The sequence below is a fragment of the Lepidochelys olivacea genome, assembly GCF_965140295.1.
Source record: "Lepidochelys olivacea isolate rLepOli2 genome assembly, chromosome: 11".
Taxonomy (NCBI): Eukaryota; Metazoa; Chordata; order Testudines; family Cheloniidae; genus Lepidochelys; species Lepidochelys olivacea.
Genome location: NC_140421.1, coordinates 56,372,289 through 56,385,210, shown reverse-complemented (window position 1 = coordinate 56,385,210; position 12,922 = coordinate 56,372,289). Strand labels below are relative to the sequence as shown.

The window sequence follows — 12,922 nt, the reverse complement described above, 5'->3', positions numbered from 1 at the left end:
GACGCTAAGAAGCTGGACCTTTTCAGTAGAAAAATTTACTCTACTGGGGGCTCCAGCTTCAGATCTAGAACCATTAGGCACTCCTTAGTAGATATAGCTTTAACTCCTGGGAAGCTATGTTGAAGTTCACAGAGCTGTTGCCCTCTGCGTTCCGGACAGAGTTATCCCAACCTCAAGCCATGGTGGAAGAGGGTAAGTTGGTGGCATGGGCCTCATTACAAGCAGCCCTGGATGTGGCTGACTTGGCTACCCAGATGGCTTCGGCTGTAGCAATGAGGCACAGTTCCTGGCTCCAAGCCTCAGGACTCCCGTATGAGGTCCGGCGACCATTCAGGACCTCCCATTTGAGGGTTCTACTCTTTTATTGGAAAAGACCGACACATGGCTTCACAGCATTAAAGACTCGAGAGCTACCCTCATCTGCATACTCTGGCAACACAAAGGAAACATTTCAGACCTCAGCCTAGGCCTCATTTTTACCAGTCCCAGAACAGGCAGGATTACTCTGGGAGGTGCAACAAGAACCATAGGAGGAGGCCTCCTCCTTCATCTTCTCAGGGCTCTGGACAGGCAAAGCAATCTTCTGGCCCCAAACAAGCATTTTGAGGGTGTGCCCGAGGGTGAAACGCCAATTCAGGATCCGGATCCTTCCCCTCCTTATTTTTCAGACTGCTTATCCCATTTCTACCCTGCGTGGGCCCAGATTACGTAAGACCACTGGGTGTTCCACACGGTAGAACTGGAATATTTTCTCCAGTTCTCCCTCCCATCCCCCTTCAAGGACCCCTCTCATGAGCAACTTCTAATGCAGAAGGTGCAGATGCTCCTAAGAACCAGGACAGTAGGGAAAGTTCCTCAGGAACTAAGGAGCAAGGGATTCTACTCCTATTATTTCCTAATCCCGAAAGCCCAGGATGGTCTCAGACCCATTTTGGACCTCCGAAATCTCAACAGGCTCATGAAGAGATTGAAGTTCTACATGGTCTCCTTGGCCTCCATTATCCCCTCACTGGGGGATTGGTATGCCATCCTCAACTTGAAGGACATGTACTTTAATATTTTGGTAGCCCCATCCCACAAAAGATTCCTCGGTTTCATAGTGAACCACGCTCACTATCAGTTTACAGTCCTCCCCTTCGGCCTGTGAGTGGCACCTCAGGTGTTCACCAAGTTCATGGCAGTCGTGGCCGCTTTCCTGAAAAAGCGGCAGGTGCAGGAGTTTCCGTACCTTTACGACTGACTTGTCAAGGGCCACTCCAGAGCACAGGTGGAGGCACATGTAAACTTGATAAGGTCAACTTTCGACTGATTGGGCCTATTGCTGAATGTTCAAAAATCAACCCTATCCCCCCTCAGAGGATAGAGTTCATAAGAGCGTTGTTAGATTTGAGACAAGCCAGGGCATTCCAACCAGAATCATGGTTCCAGATGCTTTGCAACATTATAGAGGGTCTCAGACGATACCCTACCGCCATGGCATGGAATTGCTTGAAGCTCCTTGGACACATGGTTGCCTGTACGTATGTAGTACAGCATGCCAGAGTGAGGCTCAGGCCCATCCAGGCTTGGTTAGCATTAGTGTATCGGCCAAACAAGGACAGCTTGGATAAGATGCTTTCCCTGGTGGTGCTGGAGGCTTTCATATGGTGGCTCAACCCGCAAGCCATGTGCACAGGAATATCTTTCTCCAGGCCACAACCCTGGTCATGGGTGTGTCAGCGGTGGGGTGGGGAGCACATCTAGGAAGGCTCAGAACTCAAGGCCTATGGTCCCAAGCAGAACTCACGTTCCACATCAATGTCAGGGAGCTGAGAGCAGTTCGTCTAGCCTGCCAGACCTTCCAAGCCCATCCGAAGGGGAGATGTATATCAGTCATGACAGACAATATAAAAGCGGTGTTTGATATAAACAGACAGGGTGGAGCACGCTCCTCTCCCCTGTGCCAGGAAGCCCTCAAGCTGTCGGACTTCTGCATAACACATCTGGAGGCAACCTACCTCCCAGGTTCTCCGAATGAGTTGGCAGACCATCTCAGTAGATCCTGTCACAACCACGAGTGGTCCATTTGCACGGACATTGTGAACAACATCTTCCAACTGTGGGGAGTTCCCCAGATAGATTTGTTCACAACGAGGCACAACTGGAAGTGTCTGCAGTTCTTCTCCTTCCTGAATAAAGCCCGGGCTCAATCACGGATGCATTCCTCCTTCCCTGGAAGGGCCATCTCTTCTATGCATTTCAACCCATTCCAGACATTCACAAGGTGCTGCGCAAAGTGAGGAGAGACGGATGTTCTGTGATATAAATAGCTCCAGCCTGGCCCTATCAACACTGGTACACCATGCTCCTGGAACTGTCAGTGGAAGGTCTGGTCACCCTGCCTCTGCTCCCAGACCTGATCACCCATGATCACGGCCACCTTCAGAATCCCAACCTCAAGTCTTTCCACCTCACAGCTTGGAAGTTTCTTGGCTAAACCCATTGGAGCTCACTTGCTCAGGTCCTGTTAGAGAGGTCCTTCTTGGCAGTAGGAAGCCATCCACTAGGGTCACCTACTTAGCTAAGTGGAAGAGATTTGTGATTTGGTCATTACAGAAGCACACTTCTTTTCTGCGCTAATCAGTACCCTTTATCTTGGACTGTCTCTTGCACCTGAAGCAGCAAGGTCTCTCGGTGTCATCAATAAAGGTTCACCTGGCTGCCATGTCTGCATTTCACCCAGTGGTTGCCAGCTGATCAGTCTTCACTAACCCGATGGTCGGCCAATTTTGCTAAAGGACTTGACAGATTGACAACAACCGATCTCTGCACGGGACTTCAACCTGGTGCTTTCCAGACTAATGGCCCCCCCTTTGAGCCCCTAGTGACATGCTTACTATTCTGTCATGGAAAGTGGCATTTCTGGTGACAATCACTTCAGTTAGGAGGGTGTCTGAGCTTAAATCCCTAACAGCCGAACCTCCTTACACAATCTTCTGTAAGGACAAGGTGCATCATCCAGCCTTTCTTCCTAAGGTCATCTCTCAGTTTCATGCCAATCAGGACATTTTTCTCCCATTTTTTTACTCTAAAGCCACATCCTAACATCCGGGAACAAAAGTTCCATTCTCTGGACATTCGGCAGGCATTGGCCTTTTATATCGAATGGACGAAGCCATTTCGGAAATCAAACCGACTATTTGTCACAGTATGAATGGCTTCCAATGTTTTCACAAAGAATTTAATCATGGATCACATTCTATATCGGGGCGTGCTATGATTTGGCAAAGATAACTGTCCCTGCACTGACAGCACACTCCACAAGGGTGCAGGCCTTCTCGGTGGCATTCCTGGTGCAGGTCCCGATCCAGGAGATCTGCAGAGCTCTAGTCCACGCCTTCACTTCTCACTATTCCATTACTCAGCAGGCCAGGACAATGTTGCATTTGGCAAAGCAGTGCTTCAATCAGTGAATCCATGAACTCTGCCCACACCTTCATGGTACTGCTTGGGAGTAACCTACTTGGAATCGACATGAGCAAGCACTCGAAGAAGAAAAAACAGTTACCTGTCTTTCATAACTGATGTTCTTCGAGATGTGTTGCTCATTTCCATTCCAAGACCTGCCTACCTACCCCTCTGTCGGAGTAATCCAGCAAGAAGGAACTGAAGAGGTGGCAGGTTGGCAGGGCCCTATATACGGAGCCAAGAAGGTGCAACTTCAGGGAGCGCCTAAACCAACCAAATGGATACCGCTAGGGGAAAAACCTTCCGGCAACTGTGCAGGCGGCCCGCACACATCTACTTGGAATCAACAAGAGCAACACATCTTGAAGAAAAACAGTTATGAAAGGTAGGTAACTTTTTTTTTTACTGAAGCTTCCTATCAGAGTGTGACATTCCCCAGGGTATAATCTGGACTGTTGAACAGCTGTGTCCCCTCAGTTCCCCAGCCTTGGGTGCCTTTTCTCTGCTTCTCTGGGTGGTCTGCTCACACACAGCCTCCAGCATGTAAATTACTCCCAGCAAAACTATATGAGATCTATGGTCAGCCACTCTTGAATTATACTGAAAAGCAAAGCCAGAATATTCCCAATCTCAGACTTTCCTCCAGAAATGTGGGTCTTACTGCCCAGTCTTCTGGACAAGATAAGCTCATATAAAGGCCGTCATTTTGTTAATAGAACATGATATGCACAAATCCTGTTATCTCAAATGGAGTTTCCTCAAACACACTGGTTTAGATCAAACAATAAAAAAAGTTTATTAACTACAGAAAGATAGATTTTAAGTCATTACAAGTAATGAGGCATAAAAGTCAGAATTGGTTACAAGAAAATAAAAGTAAAATGCAACGAATACCTAATTTAACTAGCTAAGTTTCAGAGTAACAGCCGTGTTAGTCTGTATTCGCAAAAAAAAAAGGAGTACTTGTGGCACCTTAGAGACTAACCAATTTATGTGAGCTGTAGCTCACGAAAGCTCATGCTCAAATAAATTGGTTAGTCTCTAAGGTGCCACAAGTACTCCTTTTCTTTTAACAAGCTAAGTGAATTCAAAGCAAAAATCTGTCTCACCACACACTTCAGTAGTCTTACTGGCTTAATTCCTTTCAGACAGGATCCCTCCCTCAGTCCAAAGCTATTTCTTTGTTCGTCAGGTGTTGTGGCTGCTGTGGGTAGAAAGAAAGGGAAGAATAACTTGGGACGTCTGTTCCCCATTCTTATACTTTGAGAATCATCCTCTTCGTTGAGAATCATCTCCAGCTGGGGTTGAGGAGACAGAAAGTCTGTGGGGATGGGAACCTCCAGCTGTTTCTTTGCCAAGATGTAAATTTCTCACTCACACCCTTTTTCCTGCCGAGGAATGGCCACTTTACCAGGTGTTGGTCCATTTGCTTTTGTTGACACCTGGCTGAGACATCAGTTTGCCTTTTATCTCTGAGGAGCTGGTTTGTGGCTGCTTTTCTTGAAACATGTCTCAGTAATGTCATACAGTAGAATTTTATAACTTTATATATAAGATTTGCCACACGTATTTTACCAGGCCAATAATGATCAACAAATTATGAGTTTTCAAGTGATACCTCCCAAGGCATTCTTTATACAAAATGTGTGATAGTTTTATAAAAGGAGTGAACATAGGGGTGCAGACTGTAACACCAAGGAACAGCTGTATCCGTCATAAATGTCTGCAGACAGATTGCAGGTTAGCTCAAACGAAAAAAAAACAGTGGGCCAGGTCCTGAGACTGTGGTATGTAATGGGGGTATGCTTCTTTACACCAACTGAGGATCTGACTTTGTATGATTTTGAGCGGAATAGTTGTAAAAATATCACCTACTACTGTCTAGCCATTACTTGAAAATACATGCATCACTTGTTTATTTTTATTTCATTTTGCAATTGTCCATTGTTTTTTAAAATTATAGGGCCATATTTACAGTAGTCTTCAAGCTAATGCACAAAATGCACAAAAATGTGTGTGCAATTATTTTCAATCCTCAAAAAAAGGCTGATCCCTGCAGATAGATCCGAATGTGTGAAAAGCAGATAAAAACTATCAGCTTTAGTTGTGTACACAAATATCTATTTGCATGTGTAAAACACCTGTGAATATAATCTTATAAATGCAAAATATTTTTTCAGGCACAAAATCTATAGTGGCTTTTAAAAAATTGGCTCAATGTGTCTAATATTTGTAGGTGTATATCGCCTCAGTCATCTCATATTTTGGATGTATGATGAATGTATTTTTGCTGTTTTTTTTAAAAAATATTGCTGGTTATTCCAGGAAATATTGCAAAAATTGTTCTGTCAGTTGATGCTGTTTTAGCCAATCAAGATTGACAAAAATAGAAGCATGTAATGAAATCTACAGTAGTAGACATTTAAAAAGTTAACATTTTCTGACAAACTGTAATTTGGTATACTGCATTTTTCTCTAATTTGGCACACGTTGGGGTTTTAATGGCAACCCTGATGTGAGTATATATGCGTAGGTATCGAGATATATTCATACACAGTATAATTGTGATAAATTTAATTTACTAATTTATTTTATTTAGAGTGGCAAAAGTTGTTGCCCCCAAAAAGATAAAGCTAAATCAGGCTGAAGGGGAACTGAAGATTGCCATGGATGGTCTGAGAAAAAAACAAGCAGCCCTAAAGGAAGTTCAGGACAAATTGGCTATACTCCAACAAACTTTGGAATCAAAGAAGCAAGAGAAGGCTGATCTGGAGAATCAGGTATATAATACACATCAATAAAACTATTGCTAATACTGGGGCGTTGAAAAAGTTGTTTAAAAATAAGGGGTTTTGCCCATCACATTTCTGCTTTTAACCTTCAACCCTGCCAAAGCTTAAATAAACCCCCCAGTTTTAGGCTACCATCATTTTTGTTCACTCTCATATGGTTATTAAACCGTAGTGTAGGTATGGCATGGAGAATAAGTATGTGATAATTATGAGAATCATAAATGCAAAATATCACATGATATTATATCCCGTATATCTCCAATCATATGTGACTTGAGAATGCAGACTGAAATACAGAAATGAAAACATCAGGTGATCCAGAAAGGAAATCATTAGGTGATAATTTTTTCAACATTGCCCTGGCAATTCTACTTTACATTAACCTGGACTGACCACGTCTAGACTGGGGTGAGTGTAGTTAACTATTCATAGTTATTCAGGATTGCCAGTTAATGTCATATGTGGTTTTTGTGAATTCATTGCTTGTCCACTAATATCACTAAACAGCCATCAGATATAGAAACTGGTAATGTTTAGAATCAGTACCCTTTTGTCTAGTAAGACCAAATTCTAAAGCTTGGTTTCTTTCCCTTTTCAGTAATTCAGTACTTTACAAAATAATGTGTCCTCCCTTTAAAAAAGAAGATTACAAGCATATTTTTAAACAACAGAGCAAAAGTTCTTCTTCAAGTAGATATAGCAATATATTCCATTTAGGTGTACGTATGCCCAGCACACTGAAGCCATATCTATAGGGGCAGCACTCACACCTTGTGGCCGTACCCACTCCTGTCACTATATAAGGATGGCACTGCCCTGACTCCCCTCAGTTCCTTCTGACTGCCCGTGGCTAGAGTCAGAGCTCGGTGTGGTGTTTTCACCTCAAGTTTTCAGTCTCCGTTTTCTGCAGCGGCTTTGGACAAACAGTCCAAAAGGATGGACTTGATGGGGAGGAAGATTTATACCTCCTCTTCCCTGCAGATGCACATTGCAAACCAGAAGGTGTTGCCCTCTAAATACGCTTTATTAATTGGATGGCCACATCTAAGTTTGTGGACAATTTCCAGACGCCTCTAGGGAAGAGTTTAAGGCGTTTGTTGCAGAAGGCTATATGGTAGCCAAGACTCTGTTACAATTAGCTCCGAATGTGGCAGGGGCCTTGGCCAGAATTCTGGCATCAGTTGTGACTATGTGCAGGGCCTCATGGCTGTAGAATTTGGATATTGTGCCCAATGTGCAGCAGATGATTGAGGACTTATCTTGATGATAAGATTTTGTCTTTGAAAAGGACTGACAAGACCCTGCACTCTTTTAAGGATTCCTGAGCTACTTTGTTTATACTGAGCTGTACAAAGACCCCACTGTAGTGGTCAACAGCAACAGCAGTGATGCCACTCGCAGCATTTCTTTGGGCAGTTCCCCTTTCCTGTAAGGCAGAAGGACTACCCCATGAAGTGGCGTAGATCACAGAGGTAAAATCCCTCTGGTTCTGGATTTAACCAGCAGGCTCATCCTCCCCCATCATTCAGCAAGCACCCATTTTGACTTGTGTGTCCTGGGCAGTGATTCAGTGGTGACGTCCCCATCTTTGTTCCCCCCATTCAGGGACGGGCTGGCTTGTTTTTACAGGTTTCAGAGTAACAGCCGTGTTAGTCTGTCTTTGCAAAAGGAAAAGGAGTACTTGTGGCACCTTAGAGACTAACCAATTTATTTGAGCATGAGCTTTCGTGAGCTACAGCTCACTTCATCGGATGCATACCATGGAAACTGCAGTAGACATTATATACACACAGAGACCATGAAACAACACCCCCTCCCATCCCATTGTCCAGCTGGTAATAGCTTATCTAAAGTGATCATCAGGTTGGGCCATTTCCAGCACAAATCCAGGTTTTCTCACCCTCCACCCCCCCCCACACACAAACTCACTCTCCTGCTGGTAATAGCCCATCCAAAGTGACTTGATTATCATACACATTGTGAAGAGAGTGGTCACTTTGGATGGCCTATTACCAGCAGGAGAGTGAGTTTGTGTGTGGGGGGTGGAGGGTGAGAAAACCTGGGTTTGTGCTGGAAATGGCCCAACTTGATGATCACTTTAGATAAGCTATTACCAGCAGGACAATGGGGTGGGAGGGGGTATTGTTTCATGGTCTCTGTGTGTATATAATGTCTACTGCAGTTTCCACGGTATGCATCCGATGAAGTGAGCTGTAGCTCACGAAAGCTCATGCTCAAATAAATTGGTTAGTCTCTAAGGTGCCACAAGTACTCCTTTTCTTGTTTTTACAGTGTTTGCGACTCAGTTACCGTAGACAGGTGGGTCCTAAACACCTCCAGATTAGGTTATGCCATACTTTTCTTCTCCATCCCTCCTCCCCATCTCCTACCGCATCTCACTTCAGGAGCCCTCTCATGAGACACTGCTCTTCAAGCAGGTTCAGTCTCTACTGGCTTTGGGGACTGTAGAGGAAGTTCCACTGAAGCACTGGGGACAGGGATTCTACTCCCGCTATTTCCTGGTTCCCAAACCCAAGGGAGGGTTGAGACCTATTCTTGGTCTCCTTGACCTCAACAAATTCATTAGATACATGAGATTCTGGATGGTCACACGAGCAACTCTTCCCCTGCATTAAATCATAATAGCTAGTTTGCTGCCTTAGACCTTCAGGAATCAGGATATTTATTTCCATGTATCAAGTCTCCTGACCCACAGGAGATTTCTCCAATTTGTCATGGCAGACTGGCACTATCAGGTCACCGTGCTCCCTTTTGTCTTCCACTCCCTGGTACCAAGTGCATGATTGTAGTGACAGCGTACCTCAGGAAGAAGGGAATTCATATCTTCCCATATCTGGACAATTGGTTACTATGGGAAAAGTCCAGATAAGTCCTCTGTCATGTACAGTTCATGTTGCACTTACAAGACCATCTATGTCTTATCCTAAACAATAGAAAGTCAACACTAGTCCCAAATCAAAGAATCAAGTTCATTGGGATCCTGATAGACTCTATGAGTTTGAGAGTATTTCTGCTGACTGACTGATTCTATGTGATTCACTACCTATGTCTGGAAATGCAGTGTCAGCCCTCAGCCACAGTCTGCGTATGCCTGAGGCTGCTAGGTCATGTGGCTGCATTAGGGTGACCAGACAGGAAGTGTGAAAAATTGGGATGGGGATGGGGGGGTAATAGAAAAAAGAAAAAGACCCCAAAATCGGTATTGTCCCTATAAAATCGGGACATCTGGTCACCCTAGGCTGTATGCACACAGATAGTCCAATTTGACAGATTGTGCCTCTACAAATGTAGCAGAAGTTGGTCTATCGTCTGAATTGTCATCTCTTGGACACACCGTCTGACTTCCTCCACTGATCTTGGACTCCTTATGGCAGTGGTTCTCAACTCTGGTCCACTGCTTGTTCAGGGAAAGCCCCTGGTGGGCTGGGTCAGTTTGTTTACCTGCTGCGTCTGCAGGTTCAGCCGATCGCAGTGCCCACTGGCCGCGGTTCACCACTCCAGGCCAATGGGGGCTGCAGAAAGTGGCGCAGGCCGAGGGATGTGCTGGCCACTCTTCCCGCAGCCCCCATTGGCCTGGAGCGGTGAACCGCGACCAGTGGGATCTGCGATTGGCTGAACCTGTGGACGTGGCAGGTAAACAAACCAGCCCGGCGCGCCAGAGTTGAGAACCACTGCCTTATGGTGATGGACGGTTCAGGGCAATGTGTCCAGGGTATGCCCTCTGCTTGGTCTGCAGCAATTAGGACTTTTGTCACTGATGCCTCCTTAATAGGTTGGGGAGCTCACCTGGAGTTGCACATACAAAATGGGAAATGACTGCCTAGGAAGGAGTACTGTAGAAAAGGATCTGGGGGTCATAGTGGATCACAAGCTAAATATGCATCAATAGTATAACACTGTTGCAAAAAAAGAAAACATCATTCTGGGATGTATTAGCAGGAGTATTGTAAGCAAGACACAATAAGTAATTCTTCCATTCTTCTTTGAGTGCCAGTCCCTATGTGGATTCCAAACATGGGTGTGCATGTGCTGTAGCCAGAACTGTTCATAGCAGTGTCCATTGATCCATGTGTAACATCATGCATTGGCCATGAGGCTTAGAGAGGCTGTGCGAGTTGACATCACTCCAGTTCCTTCTTACTGGTGCATGACCAGAGCTGGAATCCCCTGTTCTTCTGTGCTCTTAGCCACCTAAGAGTACTGTGTTCAAACCTTTCATTGTATATATTTTCTTACCTAGTTAGTTAGTTGTCCGTTATTCATCATAGTTAGGTTCTCTCCGTGGATTTTCCCTCTGGGGACTTCTCCTACCTTCTGGCACAGGCACTATGCCCTGTCAAGCCGGCTTAAAAACCTGTGCCTCATGCCTTCATTCCTCAGTGAGCGACGAACACACCCATTGCCTGTACTGCCTGTGTGACGCCCACATAGGTTCCTGCTGCTCCATCTGCTGCTCATTCCCATCGCAGACTTGAGCAGCTTCTGAACTTCACTTCTGTAATTTTTAATAGAGGAGGCAATGCGCCCTCATACGCAACTGGACTCGGTTCTGACAGAATTACTGGAGCAGCGTCCATCACTGGCAGCGAGCACCTCACCGGGGTTCCTCACGTGCGGCACTGCCACATCCACCTAAGCCCCAACACATGCACAAGAAGCATGGGCACAAAGGCGTCTCCCTGATGGGGGCCGCCTCAAAACTCAGCATTATCTCCCTGAGCTGTGATAGGTAGGGTAAGAAGTTGCACTTCACCACAGAAGATTCATCTTCGTCTTCGGTTCTGGTCCTGAAGAGAGCATGCATGGAGCACTACTCCAAACGCTGTCGCTCACCATCAGCCCCACCTTCTATCCCAAAATCGGGGCCTTCTACTTCACTCCTAGCACCATCAACTCCACCGGGGACCTTGGGCTTGACTCATGCGGTTCCACATACTCTGAGCTGTTTATCACCTTTGATACCGTTGGCACAGCTGATGTTACCCTTTGCAGGCATTCCACCATGCACTGGACCTCCGACTGGCTCCAGACTTCTTTCTCCAGCCAATGAACTCCTTGTCTTCCATCATTCTCTGCTGGCTACGGTGACGGACAAGCCCCTTTTTCTCATCGACCATCTTCCTGCTCCACGCCTGGCACTGACGGTCCCACCAGTGCCAATGGCTCCTCCTTTCCCGGACCCTTCAGAGTCTGACTGGTCTTCCAACCTGGACATGGCCCTTTCCCCAACTCGCTCTTATACAGCCCAGGCCCTCAACACCAGCCTTATCCTCCAGACTATGGTCTTGCAGCTGATCTATGTTCCAGTACCCATGTGTACTGCTGATGCATGGCAACCCCTACTCCTGGCCTTGCTGGCCTTCAGGGGACACCTACCATCATCACGATATGCATCATCTACTCAGCTCATCTCCTGCTCCTACCACCACCCTTTGGACATTCCTGCTCCATCGGCCCTGGCTGCACCATCAGAGCCAACCATCCCTACAGGCGCTTTGTCGTCACCGGACAGTGTCCTTATTCCGCCTTCCCTCTCACCATCAGATGACCATGCAGAGTACCAGTTCCTGCTCGGTCGCATGGCTACTATTCTCAGTCTTCTGGTGGAAGATATTCAGGACCCCAGCACCAATTCCTGGACATCCTTCAACCTCCTGGACCCTCTTGTACAGCCTTACCCATCCACAGTACAGCTGGGCCAGGCAGTGTGGCACACGCCACCATCTTCCACCCTACACCAAAAAGGGAAGAACATTGGTATTTCATTCCCTCTAAGGGCACTGATTTTATTTTTACCCACCCACCACCTAACTCCCTGAACGTGCCCATCAAGAACATTTCAAATCTACCCCCTGTGACTGTGCTGCCAAGAAACTAGACTTCATGGGTCGCAAGGTTTATTCATCAGCAGGATTACAGTTCCGTATTGCCAGCTAACAGGTTGTTTTGCCGAATATGACTTCCTGTCCTACTCTAAGCTGGCAGACTTCCAAGACTGTCTCCCATCAGACTGACAGCAGGAGTTCCAGCACCTGCTAGATGAGAGCAAACTGGTAGTCGAGGTTGCTCTCCAGGCCATGGTTGATGCAGCAGACACCGCGTTTCACTCCTTGCCATCAGCATAGTTCTCCGTCATGACTCTTGGCTCCAGTCTAGCAGCTTACCCAAAGTGGTCCAGATGACCCTCAAGAACTTCCCTTTCGATTTTAACAAATTATTCAGTAACAAAACTGATGAGTCCTTTCACTCCCTTAAGGAATCCCGAGCTACTCTCCCTTCTCTGGGCATCTATACTCCAACCCCCACCTGCTGACACCACCATCCATCCTTCCACCCTTGCCCTCAGACCACTACTATGAACTGTTCCGGCTCCAGCACATGGCATGCATGCACATTCGCATTTGGAATCCAGATATGACATTGTAAACAAGTTGATAGGACATTGTAAACAACTTGAATTGGGAGCTGGTGGGGATTCTGCAGAGTCCCAACCCCCCACAGTTGAGAAGTGAATGTAAAAGAATTGAATTAAATTATTATTAAATCATACCTTTTGTTAAAGTAGAAAAATACTTTAAAAGACTACTTGATTAAAAAAACAACCTAGAATGTGAATTCATAAGGATGTTTTATGAGAGAAGGAACATGAGTGCTGGGTCACT

General features: G+C 45.9%; 1 protein-coding gene across 1 annotated transcript in view; it reads left to right on the top strand.

Moving 5' to 3' along the window:
* The window catches only part of DNAH7 (dynein axonemal heavy chain 7), a 270,571-nt gene that overhangs the window by 185,455 nt on the left and 72,194 nt on the right, over nucleotides 1-12,922 (top strand). The window contains exon 44 of the mRNA XM_084642935.1: nucleotides 6,047-6,227. Within this exon, the coding sequence (XP_084499061.1) occupies nucleotides 6,047-6,227 (181 nt within the window). The remainder of the gene's footprint in view (nucleotides 1-6,046; nucleotides 6,228-12,922) is intronic.